This window comes from Eriocheir sinensis, chromosome 68, assembly GCF_024679095.1.
Source record: "Eriocheir sinensis breed Jianghai 21 chromosome 68, ASM2467909v1, whole genome shotgun sequence".
Lineage (NCBI taxonomy): Eukaryota > Metazoa > Arthropoda > Malacostraca > Decapoda > Varunidae > Eriocheir > Eriocheir sinensis.
In genome coordinates, this window is record NC_066576.1 from 5,217,447 (window position 1) to 5,235,512 (window position 18,066).

An 18,066-nucleotide genomic window follows, 5' to 3' on the forward strand; every position below is an offset into this window, starting at 1 on the left:
CTATATGCTTGAGGGGCCTGGATGGTAGTCGGCCCCAAATGAGCACAAATGATTCCTTTTACCATTCCTGTGTTTCTTATATAATTCTGTCAGCCATACATCAAGGTACAAACATGAATCAATGACGGAAAACAGAAAACTCACTGGTCTCGATCGGCTTCTCATTCCTGAACCATTCCACCCTCAACTTGGGGTCGCCGACAGGGATGAGGCGACACTCGAAGTGGGCAAGTTCTCCTTCAGTGAGGTTGTCCAGATTCTGAAGCGGCTGAGTGAAGACTGGACGCTGGAAGGTACGCGACTCCTCCGGGGCCTGCAGGGAAAGGGAAACGGGGGTAATCACTTTTTTGTCCACCATTATTAGAGTTTCCATGTCTTTGCTGTGCGCCCAGACTCCCGCTTTTCACCTCTGCATCTAACCAATGTGTGTATATCCTGCACTAGAAAAAGATGCCTCCCATGCTATGATCAATTCATCTCAGATCAACAAAATACAAATAGCTGAAACACTGAAACTAAACACAAATGAAATGTCTGTATTGCTTTGTTAATTTCAGGGAGGTGGTCAATGCACAACAAAGCCTGGCCCTCACCGGTGCAGGGCGGGCGCTGTCCTCAAGCTGTCGGATCTTCTCCAGACCCTCCGGCCGGGCAGACTCGTAGATCACGCCCTCCTTGCCCTCCACCTTGAAGCTAATCTTGGAGACGGCCTCGCCAATCTTGTTGACAGCCCGGCAGGTGTACTCGCCGGAGTCCTCGGGATACACGCCGGTGATGTCCAGCGCCACGTAGCCGAAGTCAAAGGTGGTGTGGAAACGCGCGGCGGACTGCAGGAGCTTGCCGTTGTGGTACCACTCGATGCGCAGCGTTGAGTCGTGCACGGGCTCCACGCGGCCCTCAAGGTGCACTTGCTGCCCCTCGGCCAGCTGGGTGTTGCCCTGAAGCACAGACAACGGTTAGTGATTTTTTTTTTTTTTTTTTTTCTACATCAAAGGAAGGGTTCAAGAAAAAAAAAAGAAAGAAAGAAAGAAAGAAACCATAATGGAAGAAAAATAAAGCCAGCTGATCACTGCCCCTGTATTGATGCTCTCTGTTTAGGTTTCTATCAATTTCTACACTGTTTTGTGAGTACTAATTGGATGTGTGAGTACAAACTGGCAAGTGTACGTTACTCTTCCCGCAATATTCCAAGCCAAAAATTCAATATCTCTTCTTAATGACGTCACAACTTCACACCGGCCAACACTGTCTACTCCTCGTGAACTCACCCTGAGCTCAGAGGTGAACCTTGGCGCCAGCAGGGGGGCGTCGGCAACCTCGATGCGCTCGTACTTCGGCCGCTGCTCCATGCTCTGAATCTTCTCCCAGCCCTGGGGATTCTGCGAGTCCAAATAGATGTTGCGGCGAGCTGGGAATGACAAAATCAGACGTGAGTTCATGACACACAATTGGGAGCCTTCACCCAGGTCACAGCTCCATAAAAGAATACATCCTATGTGTTTACTTAGGGTCATATTTTAAAACATTTTGCCTCCCAAGTTCACATATTTGACAAAGCTTTCGTAGGAGTTGTAGGCATTTCCAGGAGTAGTTTTAAGACCCTGGTGGTAGTTTGACCCTTCTTCTGTACCGTGAACTTAAGAAACACTCATTAGAACACAACTGATCCCTTCGCTGGCCTTTGGAAATATCTGATGTGAGAAGCAAAAGTGTCTTGAAATACCGCCCTTAATGTTTGTCTCTTACACTTAAAAAAATACCTCACTACCAGGCCCTTGAGGGAAAGTAAGAGCATTAAACAAGAAGAAGAGGAAGAACAAGAACAAGAACAAGATGAAAAAGAAGAAGACAAACAAGAAAAACAGGAATAAGAACAAAAACAAGACCAAGAAGAAAAATAAAGAAGACAACAATAACAAAACAGAAGAAGAAGAAGAGGAGTAATCTATCCCTCGGGCAGAAGGTTAGGGACACACGAGCGCTCACCTGCCACACTGACGCTGCAGGAGTTGACAGCCTCGCCGACTCTGTTCATGGCCTTGCACAGGTAGGTCCCCGAGTCCTCAGCGTAGGTGTAGAGGACGTCCAGGGCCACGTAGCCAAAGTCGTGGGTGGTGCGGAAGCGATGACCTGAAAGACACACACACGCATGCTCTTTGATGAACCTGACGGACCAAGGACACACACACACACACACACACACATAGATACACAAGCTTTCTTCAGTGACACAATAATGAACAGGTTAACTTGAGTCTCCACACACACAGAAATGATCACCGAAAGCAAACTATAGGCCATCAAAATACTACTTCCACTAATGACACAGCGCCGACTGATCAGAAATAGTCGTACGTATGTAGAGCAACGTAACAGTAATGCTGATATTACTACAGTGTGAGCTCATCGGAAAATATTGAAAACAGCAAATTATAGGCTATTGAAATACTACTCCCGATACCAATGCAGCTTGGGGTCATCGGAAATAATCGTAGACGGCAAACTATAGGCTATTGAAATACTGCTCCCAATACTACAACAGCGTGAGCTCATTGGAAATAATTGTAGAGGGCAAACTATAGGCTATTGAAATACATACTAAATTATAGGCTATTGAAATACTACTGCCATAACTACTATAGCACGAGCTCATCGGAAAATATCGTTGACAGCAAACTATAGGCTATGGAAATACTGCCGCCAATACTAATGCAGCGTGGGGTCATCGGAAATCATTGTAGACGGCAAACTATAGGCTATGGAAATACTGCCGCCAATACTAATGCAGCGTGGGGTCATCGGAAATCATTGTAGACGGCAAACTATAGGCTATGGAAATACTGCCGCCAATACTAATGCAGCGTGGGGTCATCGGAAATCATTGTAGACGGCAAACTATAGGCTATGGAAATACTGCCGCCAATACTAATGTCGTAGAGTAAACTTATGGCAATGCCGATGCTAATGTTGTTTGGGGCTCACCAGTTTTGATCTCGACGCCGTTGACGTACCACTCCAGCTTCATGTAGGGGTCGTTGATGGGCTCCAGGCGGCACTCCAGGTGGCACCGCTCGCCCTCCTTCAGGTTGTCCACGCTGACGGAGGCAGAAACAAACGGCACTCAGACACCTTCTTCATTTTTTGTACCTTTTTTTTTTAACTCCCTTCCCTTTCACACTTCTCCACTCCACTCACCTTCCCATTCCCCGTTTCTTTTCCTCTTTCTTTATCTCTCCTAATCAACATTCCCTCCCTTTCTTCAATTCTCCTTCCTTCCTCTTTCCATTGCCTATCGGTTCCTTTCTTCCCCTCCCACACGTAATCCCAGCAGGAGGGGGGCGCCGCGTCTCACCTGTTGAGGGGGGTGGTGAAGACGGGCTTCTGGTACACCTGTTCCTTCATCTCCTGGACGACGTCGCTCACCTCCTCCAACTTGCGGATCTTGCGAAGGCGTTCCTCGTCCACTGTGTCCAGCTGCATGTTGCCGGTAGCTGGGGAGGGAGAGGGTGAGAGATTGTTAACCCCTTCACTGTGGATTTCCTACAAGAAGACATCACCAAGCTACAGCAATGGAACAAAAAGTGGCTGCTACAATTCAATGAGGAAAAATGTAAAGCCATGCACCTTGGGAGGGGATATCCAGCATGCCAATACCACATGGGAAACACTCCACTATCCACCACAGAGGCAGAGAAAGACCTGGGAGTGTATGTTACCAGGCTACCAGTGAAGGGATATCCAGCATGCCAATACCACATGGGAAACACTCCACTATCCACCACAGAGGCAGAGAAAGACCTGGGAGTGTATGTTACCAGGCTACCAGTGAAGGGATATCCAGCACACCAATACCACATGGGAAACACTCCACTATCCACCACAGAGGCAGAGAAAGGCCCGGGAGTGTATGTTACCAGGCTACCAGTGAAGGCCAAATCCGTGCCATCTCTAAGAGTTTATCCACTCCTCTTGTTTTCGTTTTATTGTTCCTCTTTATCTCTTCTTCTCTTCCTCTTTCCTTGATTGATGGAGGGAAGTCACCAAAGATTTAATCCATTCCTCTTGTTTCTTTTATTCCTTTTCATCTCCTTATCTCCTCTTCCTCTTTTCGTCATCATCGGAGGGAGATTACCGAAGATTTTTTTATCCACTTCTCTCTTTATTTAACTTATTCTGATCTCGTTCTCTGATCCTAATTATTATATTATATTATATCTATTAGCGCGACTGTCATTTGTCTGTCATCATTAAATATCTATCTTGAGCCTCTATTAGTGACTTGCATCCTCTATTCTTACCCCATTATCTAATCCTAATTGCATCGCTGTTACTCGTCTGTCATTCTTAATTTATCTTGGTCCTGTTTTTTTATTCTTATCCCATTTTCCGAACCTATTAGCGCGACTGTCATTTGTCTGTCATTGTTAAATATCTATCTTGAGCCTCTATTAGTGACTTGCATCCTCTATTCTTACCCCGTTATCTAATCCTAATTGCATCGCTGTTACTCGTGTCACTCTTGGTCAACTAATTCGTATCCTATTTTCCGAACCTAATAGCGAGACTGTCATTTGTTTCATCAGTAATATCTATCTTGAGTCACTTTCTGCACCCTCTCCTTATTCTTACCCCGTTATCTAATCCTAATTGCATCGCTGTTACTCGTCTGTCATTCTTAAGTTATCTTGGTCCTGTTTTTTTATTCTTATCCCATTTTCCGAACCTATTAGCGCGACTGTCATTTGTTTCATCAGTAATATCTATCTTGAGTCTCCTTCTGCACCCTCTCCTTATTCTGATCCCATTCTCTGATCCTAATTGCATCGTTGTTACTCGTGTGCCATTCTTTATCTTGGTCAACTTATTCGTATCCCATGTTCCGAACCTGTTAGCGCGACTGTCACTTGTCTGTCCTCATTAACCTACTTGAACCTCTACTAGTCACTTGCATCCTATATTCTTACCCCATTATTTAATCTTAATTACATCGCTGTCCCTCGTCTGTCATTCTTAATCAATCTTGGTCCTCTCATCAGTCACTATCTATCTAATCTTATCTCGTTCTCTAATCCTAATTGCATCGTCTTCACTCGTCTGTCAATCCTAATCTATCTTGACCCTCTCATCCCATATCTGTCTATTCTTATCCCATTCTCTCATCACATTGGTATCGCTCTCACTTATCTGTCATCAATAACCTATCTTGCGTCCCTATTAGTCACCTGCATCCTTTGTTTACTCTTATCTCGTATCTGATCCTATTGGTAAAACTGTCACCTGTCTGTCATAATCAACCTTGGCCATTTATCAGCCATCTTGAGCCTCTATTGGTCTATTTATCAGCTATATTGAACCTCTACTGGTCTATTTATCAGTATTTTGAACCTCTATTGGTCACCTGAACCCTCTCTGTTTCATCTCGTATCTGATCCTATTGGTAAAACTGTCACCTGTCTGTCATAATCAACCTTGGCCATTTATCAGCCATCTTGAGCCTCTATTGGTCTATTTATTAGCTATATTGAACCTCTACTGGTCTATTTATCAGTATTTTGAACCTCTATTGGTCACCTGAACCCTCTGTTTCATCTCGTATCTGATCCTATTGGTAAAACTGTGTCACCTGCCTGTCATAATCAACCTTGGCCATTTATCAGCCATCTTGAGCCTCTATTGGTCTATTTATCAGCTATACTGAACCTCTACTGGTCTATTTATCAGTATTTTGAACCTCTATTGGTCACCTGAACCCTCTCTGTTTCATCTCGTATCTGATCCTATTGGTAAAACTGTCACCTGTCTGTCATAATCAACCTTGGGCCTTTATCAGCCGTCTTGAGCCTCTATTGGTCTATTTATCAGCCATATTGAGCGTCTATTGGCCAACTGCACCTTCTGTTTACTTTTATCTCGTATCTGATCCTATTGGTAAAACTGTCACCTGTCTGTCGTAATCAACCTTAGTCCTTTATTTGCCATAATGAGCCTCTATTGGTCTATTTATCCGCCATCTTCAGCCTCTATTGGTCACCCTCTGCTTAATCTCGTATCTGATTCAATTAGTAAAACTGTCACCTGTCTGTCGTAATCAACCTTGGCCCTTCAGCATTCATCTGCACTCTATTCTTATCGCATTCTGATCTCACATTGGCTGTCACGTCCCTGTCATCCTTTAATCTATTTTGACCCTCTATCTGTTTCTTATTCTGCTCCTCCATCACCTTGGCTAACTGATGCCTATTCTCTCTTTTATATTATTTTCCTCACTGATATATTTCTTTATTTTGGTTCCTTCCTAAATCTTTTGCTTCTTCTGTCGTACGTAATTCCCGAGTCTTCATTCACTCTCTCGCCCTCCTTCTTCGTGGTAACTTTTCATTCTTCAACACCTTTCATGGTAGGCTATTCTAATTCTAAACAGTTCGTCATCGCCTATTCTTAACCTCTCTCTCTCTCTCTCTCTCTCTCTCTCTCTCTCTCTCTCTCTCCGGCAACTCTTTTTTTCTCGTTCTAAGCCTTTGCAAAACCCTCCTTGTCATAAACTCTTCCTTCCTATACGATCTTCTCATATCTCTCTCTCTCTCTCTCTCTCTCTGGCAACTCTTTTTCTATAGTTCTAAGCCTTTGCAAAACCCTCCTTGTCACTGAACTCTCTCCTCTACGGTCGACTCATATTTGGCACAGCGTCGCGAGTCTATTATGAGCAGTCTTTTGAGTCCTCACGGAAGAGACAACACCTGGTAGCCTCCTAAGCTTTCACTGTTTAGGGCGATGATGTATAGAACGCATTGCCAACCTCTCAGCATCCATTTATCAGGAAGAAGAAGAAGAGGAGGAGGAGGAAGAGTTTTCGTTGGTGATTCATTCCTGTGTTGATGATTTTAGGTTTGAATTACGTGTATGTGTGTGCGTGTGTGTGCGTGTGTGTGTGGGTGTGTGTGTAGATACTAGATAGACAGAAAAACAGCACCTCCTCCTCCTCTTCCTCCTTATCTCACCTAGACTCCAAAAACCATCTAATACGCGAGGTCATTTTCTGAAGCAAGTCTCTCCATTATAGTCTAAATAGATCATGGCGCTCCTGTTAATAGTCTGTGATCGCTTAAAACCTCCACATGACCTCAACGCCCCTCCTATATCCTGTCCATTCTCGCCTCGCCTATCATATCCCTCTTTAGCGCCCCGCCACCCATGTCCCTCCCAGCGCCCGCCTCTCCTTCCCTCTCGTGTCCCTCCCAGCGCCCCGCCTTTCCTGTCCCTCAGCGCCGCGCGAACCCACACCCTCGCGCCTTGGCAGCCAACAGGAGCCGAGTGATTGCCTTTTATAGCCTCGCCAACTAGTAACAGGTGCGCGCGTATGTTTAAGAGATATCTCAAACACTGCATTTTACATCGCTATCTGCCTCGCTATCTGTTAGATCTTTGGTTCGCATTCATAAACGTAGCGGTCGACTCCCAATACGCCCATATCCAAGGCCAGAGAAGAGATTAGCTGGGTTTTCATGGGTAATTTTTTCGTTCTAGATGCAGATGTCGGGTAAAACTATGACTAGCCCGGTAGCAGTGACGGGCCAAATTTGTGGCTTTACCGTGTAGCAGCAACGGGCCAAATTTGTGGCTTTACCGTGTAGCAGCGATGGGCCAAATTTGTGGCTTTACCGTGTAGCAGCGATGGGCCAAATTTGTGGCTTTACCGTGTAGCAGCGACGGGCCAAATTCGTGCCATGAAATAAACCCCCAAAAATAGATGATACATAATCTGATCACAAATGCTTTGATATATATTATGAAATAGTTTGTGTGAGAGGTGATTTTTCCTCATTTTTCTCGCTTGGAGGGACCGTTAAGAAACATGGTCCCCGCTGCTACCGGGCTAGGATCGCAAAGTAGTCCATGAACAACCCGGGAACTTCTAATAAGGGCGTTTTAGATAGGCGAACTGAGATGCCGATACGGTTAAGTAAGAATACGGCGCTCTACACCTGCCCTGAATGCTTCGAGGCGGTGGAAGGAAAGATAATGGACACGGATGCAGATAGGTGGTGTGAGATGAAGTGATTGATTCAAATTAGTCCGCCTTTCTTCGTTTTCTCTAAATCCCTGTTTCTACATTCTCTAGTTTGGCTCCAAGCAGTGTCACGCATAAACCACGCCTCGGCCGTGTCTCCTCCCACAAACCTGCGTATAACTTGACTTGGTGTATATAGACTTAGGTATGAACATTGTGAAAGCGAGTAAAGGAAGCGTGTTATCTCTCCCTAGCCTTGACCTTGTGCTTAGGGATATAGAGGCGTCATATAGCTCAATGGCAATCACATATCTAAATCGGGAACAATGGAAATGTGAATGGATTGGGCGCCGCGTCGGGCCGGGGCGGGGCGGGTTGTAGATATAGGTGGTGTGAACATTGTAACAGCGAGTATTGGAAGCGTGTTATCTCTCCCTAGCCTTCACCTCGTGCTTAGGGGTATCGAGGCATCACATAGCTCAGTGGCAATCACATATCTATATCAGGAACAATGCAAATGTGAATGACGGGCCGGGCCGGGGCGGGTTGCAGATATATAGGTGGCGTGAACATTGTAACAGCGAGCCCTAGCCTTGACCTTGTTCTTGGGGATATCGAGGCATCACATAGCTCAGTGGCAATCACATATCTAAATCGGGAACAATGCAAATGTGAATGACGGGCCGGGGAGGGGCGGGGCGGGGCGGGGCCAGCCATTCTAGCTCTTTCCACCTGCATCCCTTCACGCCCTGCCAAGTGAGTCGCGGGGGTGACGCAAAAACCAGGCAGGCGAGACTAATATTGGCCTAATGACTCCCTGTAGCGGGGGCTCAGCGGGATGCAGCCATAGGGGTTAACTTTAGACTTGGCCGCCACAGCTCTTGTTTATCCGCCTCCCTCGTCAGGTGTTGGGTGTTTACGGCGCCGCCCTTCCCTTATCCCCACCTCATTACGGCGCTGGGGGCTTCGTGGTGCAGTGGTTAGCACACTCGGCTCAATAGAGAGAGCCCGGGTTCGATTCCAGGGCGGAGTGGAAAAATTTTGGGCGGCTTTTCCGATACCCTACGCCCCTGTCCACCCAGCAGTGAATGGGTACCAGGTATTAATCGGGGGTTGTGTCCCGTCTCCTGGGGTCTGTTCCCTTTTATAATTTCTTCCCCCTTCTGTCTCTCTCCGGCATATGACCACAGATGTTGCGCCGACTAAACGAAACTTTCCCTTCTCCTTAATTCCTTCCCCTTCTGTCTCTCTCCGGCATATGACCACAGATGTTGCGCCGACTAAACGAAACTTTCCCTTCTCCAATAATTCCTTCCCCTTCTGTCTCTCTCCGGCATTTGACCACAGATGTTGCGCCGACTAAACGAAACTTTCCCTTCTCCAATAATTCCTTCCCCTTCTGTCTCTCTCCGGCATTTGACCACAGATGTTGCGCCGACTAAACGAAACTTTCCCTTCTCCTATAATTCTTTTCCCTTCTGTCTCTCTCCAGCATTTGACCATAAATGTTGTGCCGACTAAACGAAACTTTCCCTTCTCCTATAATTCTTTTCCCTTCTGTCTCTCTCCGGCATTTGACCACAGGTGTTGCGCCGACTAAACGAAACTTTCCCTTCTCTTTTAATTCTTTTCCCTTCTGTCTCTCTCCAGCATTTGACCATAGATGTTGCGCCGACTAAACGAAACTTTCCCTTCTATAATTCTTTTCCCTTCTGTCTCTCTCCGGCATATGACCACAGATGTTGCGCCGACTAAACGAAACTTTCCCTTCTTCTATAATTCTTTTCCCTTCTGTCTCTCTCCAGCATTTGACCATAGATGTTGCGCCGACTAAACGAAACTTTCCAACTTTCATTACGGCGCTCACCACCTAAACCGGGGTGAGGCCAACGTTGTCAAATTACCGTACTCATCGCGTTGCATTTTCGTACTTCCTGACCGATAACCATAGCAAAAATCACAAACCTCAATAAATAAGTTTTAATGCTAACTTTGATGATTTTCTGTCGTTATTTGTGTCGGTACGAGAGTTTGAGGCTTAAAAAATGATAAATAAGTTGTGGTGAATACGATAATCTGGCAACGTTGGGTGAGGCATGGACGCCACGCCTTCCATTAGCTGTTAACGAGTACTCCCGGACGTGACTCACACAGGTCGGCGTATTTTTAGCCCGGCCAACACCTCGACCTTGTGCCGCTTAGTGACTCCTCCTCCTCCTCCTCCTACCCTCGCGCCCTGGCCCTGCTCTCCCCTCCGCCTCCCCGCCGCCCCGCACACACTTCCCTCAGTCCCCCGCACGCCACGCACGCGAGCAGAAGGCACAGAAAGAGGCTCGTTCATCACGGTCCGCTCGAGATAAAAACTTGCACCAGATGGGCCGTCTTTTTCCTTAACCCTTTATGCATGGATGAGTGTGACGGACCCCCGCTAGGAGCCTGGTCGTGGCGGTCACCTCCCCTCATGGTGTGAATGGAAACACGGCAGGTTGTTATGTCTTTATTTGTCAGCCTCTTACGCATGACACTAGGCAATTTAGCATCAAACACACAGCACAAAGAAAGCTCAGATTATAGTCTGAAGCTTTTTTCTTGTTTCACTGTAACGGATACCAGAGCCTCGCTAAAATACTGTGTAAATAGATATATATATATTTTGAGATATATACAGATTTATGGATATATGTTTATAGATATATTTGTGTGTGGAAGCGACTAATAGGGCGCAGTTAGCGTGGAGGCGTTGCGGGGCCCGGCGGTGTGAACGGTCGAGTAATAAGCGAGCCAGAATGATTGTGAAAAGCGGCCAACACTGTTACCAGGTGTGTCAACACGGGGCGTGGATCATGTGCTATTACCGTGGTGGTGAAGCTGACTCAAGGGGGAGAGCTGGAGAGATCGAGTACTATAGTTAGCTGACTAGAGCAGTTGATACACTGGGTGGGGCCTCCGAGATAATTTCTGAGAGAAGCATCGGCTGGCCGGGCTTAAAAGGTCCCCTTTGCATAACCTCAGGGAGCCAGGCAGCGGCAGGTCCTTGCCGTCTGAGACAACAGGACCCATCACCGCGCTGGCTGAGGACGTGCCCACAGCCGCCGTTGCCTCCTCAGAAAACTATGTCCGGAAGAACTTTATGACTTATAAGCAACGGACAAAATATCTGACAGGATGCATCTTCTCTGATAACTAGGTGATGCAATCATCAAATAATGTCCACACACCATCAAACAAAGAGTGCACAACACACTACAACGCTACTGAGGACTACAGCTACGTCCACTACTGGAAAAAGTCTACCAGGAGACAAATATGCTACTGTCTTTTCTAGGAGCAGTTTGCAGCCAAAAGAATCAACTACACACTTAGAGTAATTAACATGCAGCGAGTCCGTCCACACGGCGTGGAGGATGACACACGTTAGTGGGCGACACTCACCTCAGGAAGCATCACTACGCCCCGCCCAGCGACCCTCAAGACAAAGCTCACCACGAGGCAACGGCTGCATGACTCAACTTATTGTTTATCAAGGCAGCTCAAAGCATGTGGCCACGGCCTGACTTTATAATCACTGAATAAATACACATTGATAAAAAAATGAATGAAATATTTGACTGTAAAATTCATTTCTCTTTTCCCTTAATGCCCAAAAACTTTTAAAAGAGGTCACTGTAAGACGCTCTAAGGGAACAGCCCGCCCGTGCAGGCCCAGACATCATGACAACACTGCCGCCACATGAACCTGTCTTGACGGAATCGCTGGGACGGACTAAAACTGAGGGAGGCAACACTTCCTTAACATTATTAGTATATAAACACACACACACAACACAGCACAACACACATGCACACACGCACACACACACACACACAGAGCACAGCCATGGTGTTTGTCTCCTATCAGTGTCAGTGTAAGCAAGGCATTGGTAATATGAAGTTACTGTTTGTGACAAGCCCAAGTTCAGGTGCAAAATTTGGGCAAAAAAAATAAATATGTGTGAGTGCCCTGAACTTCTGCAAGACTATCTCTACATAGTTCAAAGTGGTTTTGCTTACAAGATAAAACTGTCATAGTGAGCAACTTGCCGCCAAACCTATCAGTCCAGCAGCTCAAAGTATAACAAAGCACATTCACTAAAAATACTTTCTTCCATCAAAAATATGTCATGTGCTAATATGCTTAAAAATTCCAGGGAAATAAACTGGAATTAAAAACAGGGGAGAAAATATGTAGGCAAGGTGAAGGGGAGGAGAAGTGTGTGGAAATGTGTGAGGAGCTAATCTCACTAATCTGACGTCTCGTAGGCCCAGGCTTAGTGTCGGATGGTCCTGTACTCGTCAGTCAATTTTTCAGTTCACATCTTTAGAGTGTGTGGAAGAGTGTGTGTCGGTGTGTTAGGGTGCGGCCACACTCCACGCGGTTTGCTGGGAGGGTTGAGGGTAGCGTGACGCCTAGCGGGTCAGAGGCAAGAACAAACACGTTATCTAAAACGAGTGGCCATACAGAACGCGGGTAGCGGGTTAGCTGGAACCCGCTACCCGCATCCTGTATGCCCACTCTTATTAGATAACATGTGTTTGGTCTTGCCTCTGACCTGATAGGTGTCCTGCTACCCTCTACCCTCCCAGCAAACCGCATGTAGTGTAGCCGTACCTTTAGGGCCAGGGGAGCAGGAGGAGGAGGAGGAGGAGACAGGAGGATGACGGTTTAATTGTAAGGGGTGTGCCTGGGAAGGCGGACGATGGGAGCGTTCCCAGTGTAGACGAAGCAGCCGTGAACACGCCGGGCCATCGCCAGCTTACCCTCCACCCCGATGCTGCAGGAGGTGACTGCCTGGCCGGCGACGTTGGTGGCCTTGCACATGTACGTCCCGGAGTCTTCGGGGTAGGCGTAGAGGATGTCCAGAGCGACGAAGCCAAAGTCGTATGTTGTGCGGAAGCGATGGCCTGCGGGGAGAGAGGTTGTTACTGCAGGGAGCGCTCTGATGAGGTGCGAGTTTACACACAGAGAGAGGGAAGAAGACATGATTGGAGTATGACAGATGGTTTGTATGTATCATCATCCCCAACAACTTATGCAACAGCCTTTTGAAATGGATGGATTGACCCGGTAGCAGCGACAGGATAAATTTGTGGCTTTACCGTGTAGTAGCGATGGGCCAAATTTGTGGCTTTACCGTGTAGCAGCGACGGGCCAAATTTGTGCCATGATATAAACCCCCCAAAAAAGATGAAAGATACTCTGATCACAAATGCTTTGATATATATTATGAAATGGTTTGTATGAGGGGTGATTTTTTCTCATTTTTCTCGCTTGGAGGGACCATTAAGAAACATGATCCCCGCTGCTACTGGGTTATGGCTTGAAAGAGTTTGATAATATGGACCTCACACCCCATCCAATCTTGTAAGGGAAACTACAGACAATAGATGAAGAAAAGATAACCAATTCTTCCTTGCTGGATTGAACGGTGGAGCTTACCTGATGGAATTGGCTGTCCATTGAAGAACCATTCCACCTTCATCGTTGGGTCGTTAACAGGGGTGAGTGTGGCCTCCATGTGGACGGCCTGGCCCTCAATCAGGCGCTCCTGGTTCCTCAGGGAGCGGCCAAAGTTGGGTTTCTCAATCACGGGCACATCCTCGGGGCGCTTGCTGGGTGCCTTCTGCTCCAGGCGGCTGATCTGGGCCATGGCCTCGGGGTGCTGGGTCTCCACGATGAAGTCACTCTTGGCTGGAGGACGGGAAGGGAGGAACTTGTTGGACACTGGTCTATACTTGTTCTTCCTAAGTCATTCAACAATTTTTTTTTTTTTTTTTTTTCTTACAGGACAGGAAGCAGCTGAACGGCAACAAAAAACAAAAAGGGTAGAAAAAAGCCCACTAATCGCTGCTCCTAAAAAAGCTAGGAGTAAAGAGCGGCCAAAAGAGAGGCCAATTTCGGGTTGAGAGGTGTCCTGATACTCTGGTAGGAAACATTCATTAACTAAAGACTTCTTCCATTCACTACACTTCATTACTCTTTCATAACTGATAAAACAGGTACTATAAGGGTTTAAAAACTTGATTCTAATAATGCATAAGGCCTTAGACCTTTCTTGAAGTGCTGAAAACTGCTGATACTCACATTTGACGCCAATGGTCAGAGTGGAAGAGGCAGTGCCGACGCGGTTGGTGGCCCTGACCTCGTAGGTGCCAGAGTCCTCGGCCACGGCCTGCAGGATGTCCAGGGCACAGAAGCCAAAGTCATACATGGTCCTGAAAAAAGAAACCATTCAGAGCGTAAGTACACGGCTGTTGATAGTAGACAAGCTTCTACAGCATGACATCAACACGAGTATAGACAGCATAATCTTTCTAGCTCTAAAATACAAAGCCAGCAACTGTTTTTTGCTACCCTACCTGAACCTGTGGCCGATCTGGAGTGCCTGGCCGTTGTGGAACCACTCGACCTTCATGGTGGGGTCAGGGTAGGGCTCCAGGCGGCACTCCATGTGGGCACTCTGGCCCTCCCACAGCTGGGTCAGGCCAGACAGCTCCACCACAAACCTGAAAGAAAAGGGAAATTTTTAATGGCCCCCACATGCACGCTGGCTCATAAATGATGGTATAGCATCTGTTAGCATTACTATTTCATCATCACTCAAACAACCATGAACCAATTTTTACCCTGATAAAACCTAAAAGAAACAGACATAAGTGTGCTTTGTGGGTCTGTCTAGGTGTGCAGGGTGGACTGTGGGTGTGTGTGGGGTGGACTGTGGGTGTGTGTGGGGTGGACTGTAGGTGTGTGAGGGGTGGACTGTGGGTGTGTGTGTGGGGTGGACTGTAGGTGTGTGAGGGGTGGACTGTGGGTGTGTGAGGGGTGGACTGTGGGTGTGTGAGGGGTGGACTGTGGGTGTGTGTGTTGGCCGGCTGACTTACTTGGGAGCCTGGGTAATGATGGTCTCCTCCGTGGTGGACCTCTGGTGGCGCGAGGCGTCCTCCAGGTAGCGGATCTTCTCCAGAGCCTCGGTGTGCTGGGACTCCAGCAGGAGAGCTTCCTTGGCTGCAGGGCAAATAAAGATGACCAGTTAATAATGTTCACAAATATAATAAATTTTGAAAAATTAATGACATGCATTCATCACTATGATCAGCCCCTAAACATGTGGTGCTGCACGTGGCTTGAGGTACTCACAGGTGACGACCAGCGTGGCGGAGGAGACGGCCTGGCCCAGCTTGTTGGTGGCCCGGCAGGTGTAGGTGCCGGTGTCCTCGGGCTTGACGTACTTCATGTCCAGAGCAACGTAGCCAAAGTCGTGCATGGTGGAGATGCGGTTGGCGCTCTGAATGGGAATATTGTTCTTGAACCACTCCACCTTGAGATCAGGATCACCCACGGGGATGAGACGAGCCTCAAAGTGGAGAGGAGCGTTCTCGGAGAGCTTCTGGTCCCTGATGGGCGAGGTGAAGACGGGGGCCTGGGTGGTGGTCTCCTCGCTGGTGATGGTGCGCTGGGTGCGGGACTCCAGGCGGGAGATCTTGTCCATGGCCTCCTGGTTCAGGGTGTCTCCCATGATGGAGTCCTTGGTGTGGCAGACCATGGCGGCGGAGGTCACCGCCTGGCCGTTGACGTTGGTGGCGCGGCAGGTGTAGGTGCCGGAGTCCTCGGCGTAGGCGTACATGATGTCCAGAGCCACGAAGCCAAAGTCGTTGTACTCCGTGAAGCGGGAGCCACTCTTGACGGCCACTCCGTTGCGCTGCCACTCCACCTTCATGGTGGGGTCGGAGGTGGGGATGAGGCGGGCCTCAAAGTGAGCGCGCTGCCCCTCCAGGATCTCAATGTTCTTGAGGGAGGTGGTGAAGACGGGGGCCTGGGAGGTGGTCTCCTCCACAACTTCGGTTCGAGAGTAGCGGTTGCGGTCCTCCAGCATCTGCAGCTGCTGCATGCTGAGGCTCTCGCTCTGGGACTCCATGACCACGCCGGAGGCACCTGGAGCAGACACCAGGCAGAGTTAGTGGTGCTCACAGACCACACAGGTTATGTACAGATGCACAAGTTGTGATACACAAAATGTTTGGGCCACTGAGTGTCAGTTTGTGTAACCATGCACAGCCCTCAGTGATCTGTTAGTGCTCAGCTCTTATGGCAGACTAAGTGTTAGAGCTGTTTGGTTATAATATGATATCATTTAATAAATGAAGATACTATTTAGTGTTTTAATTTTAGCATTTAAATTTGCTTGTATTAATATCTAATTTAACTACCCAATGAGGTAATAGCTTATAATTAGGTCATGAAAAATTGATCAAAATATAGCTCCCATCTGAAAATTGGGGAACCTCAAGGCAGTGAAAAGATTGCTAGTCTAAAAGCGTGCAAGATGCGTGGCGAGAAGTTTATCAGTTGAGCGATGGCAGCCAGGCGGGAACACTGCTACTCACTGATCACTTTCAGGGAGGCCGAGAGCTCGTCTTTGCCCATCAGATTGGTGGCGACACAAGTGTACACGCCGGAGTCCTCCTCGATAAGGTCATTGATATCTAGAGCAACATAGCCAAAGTCGTGAATCAGACGGAACCTGGAGCCCATCTGGATTGGCTGTCCGTCCTTGTACCAGTCCACACGCAGGTTGGGGTCGGTAACGGGCTCAAGCTTGGCCTCGAAGTGGGCATGGTTCCGCTCCTTCTGGGTTACATCCTTGAGCTTGGTCAGAAATTTTGGCTTGATCTTGACAGAGACTTCTTCCATTGTCTCGCGTCTGTGGTACCGTGAACTGTCGTCAAAGTACTGAAGTTTCTGCAAGCTCTCGGGGTGTTCTGAGTCGAACACGAGATCCTTCTTGGCTATAGAGAGGGGTGGTAAGGAAAGGTCAGGGTGGGTCAGGACATGTTTCTCACAACAACTCCTACAATGAGTTGCAGAGGGACAAAACACTACAGTGGAGCATGACAGGAGTAAGGTCAGCACTGCACAGGTCAAGGCTATACATCCACAATATACTAGGGAGGGGACTTGGGGCTTGGTCATGGCTACAAAGGGCTACCTTACTCAAGGGTGGATGACATATTTCTTAAGGTGGGACACTTCAGTAATACAGGACTGAACATAAATAAAAAGGTCAAATATAAAACAGACCATAAAGTCTTCCTTCAAAACTGGATGGCATGCAGAATTTCAAACCACAAAACCGTACTTACCAGTGACTTTGACCGAAGCTGAGGTGACAGCCTGACCGAGACTGTTGGTGGCCTTGCAGGTGTAGATGCCTGAGTCTACGGGGTACACACTCAGGAGGTCGAGGGCCACGTAGTCGAAATCGTAGGCTGGCTTGAAGCGGTGGCCAACCTTGAGCGGCGCGTCGTTGAAGAACCACTCCACCCTCATGCTGGAATCGCCAACAGGCTGCAGGCGAGCCTCCAGGTGAATGTTGGTGCCCTCAACAGTCTCGATGTTCTTCAGTGACTTGACAAAGTTCGGTGCTGTCTTGATATCTGTCTGCTCCTGGGTGGTGCGCTGGTAGCGGGAAGCGTCCTCCAGGTAGTGGATCTGCTCCATGGCTCCGTCGTGCATGGTGTCTGTCTGGATGTCGCCGGTGCCCTCAACGCGGATGCAGGCTGAGGTGTGGGCGCTGCCGAGGTAGTTCTCGGCGCGGCAGGTGTACTCGCCGGAGTCGGTGGTGTACACGCCCAGGATGTCCAGAGCAACAAAGCCGAAGTCAAAGTAGGTCTTGAAGCGGGAGCCGATGGTGATGGGCTTCCCGTTGCAGAACCACTCCACCTTCATGGTTGGGTCATTCATGGGCTCCAGACGGGCCTCCAGGTGGACGTTCCTGCCCTCAGCCATGGGCTTGGGGTCCTGCAGTGGCACCACAAACTCAGGCTTGGACTTGGTGAACTCCTCAATGTCGTAGTGCGGCTCCTGGTGGCGGCGCTCCAGGGCGGCCGTCTGCTTGAGGCTCACCTCGTGCATGGTGCTGGTGTCGATGGCTGAGCGAGCTGGAAAGAAGCAGAAAAAATAATTTTGTATTCATCATAATTACTCCATATTTTCGTTAAAATTCAAGAATCAACAACCTGCA

At 48.1% G+C, this 18,066-nt stretch overlaps 1 protein-coding gene across 50 annotated transcripts in view; it reads right to left on the bottom strand.

Moving 5' to 3' along the window:
- Window positions 1-18,066, bottom strand: part of LOC126988202 (titin-like) — a 208,925-nt gene that overhangs the window by 150,720 nt on the left and 40,139 nt on the right. For all 50 annotated transcript variants that reach the window (XM_050846098.1, XM_050846118.1, XM_050846140.1 and 47 more), the window contains exons 18-31: window positions 17,186-17,983; window positions 16,430-16,831; window positions 15,183-15,977; window positions 14,927-15,050; window positions 14,405-14,551; window positions 14,130-14,260; window positions 13,485-13,736; window positions 12,806-12,949; window positions 3,353-3,491; window positions 2,983-3,095; window positions 1,987-2,130; window positions 1,269-1,408; window positions 594-938; window positions 145-313 (exon numbers count right to left, since the gene is read on the bottom strand). In XM_050846098.1, the coding sequence (XP_050702055.1) occupies window positions 145-313; window positions 594-938; window positions 1,269-1,408; window positions 1,987-2,130; window positions 2,983-3,095; window positions 3,353-3,491; window positions 12,806-12,949; window positions 13,485-13,736; window positions 14,130-14,260; window positions 14,405-14,551; window positions 14,927-15,050; window positions 15,183-15,977; window positions 16,430-16,831; window positions 17,186-17,983 (3,843 nt within the window). The remainder of the gene's footprint in view (window positions 1-144; window positions 314-593; window positions 939-1,268; window positions 1,409-1,986; window positions 2,131-2,982; window positions 3,096-3,352; window positions 3,492-12,805; window positions 12,950-13,484; window positions 13,737-14,129; window positions 14,261-14,404; window positions 14,552-14,926; window positions 15,051-15,182; window positions 15,978-16,429; window positions 16,832-17,185; window positions 17,984-18,066) is intronic.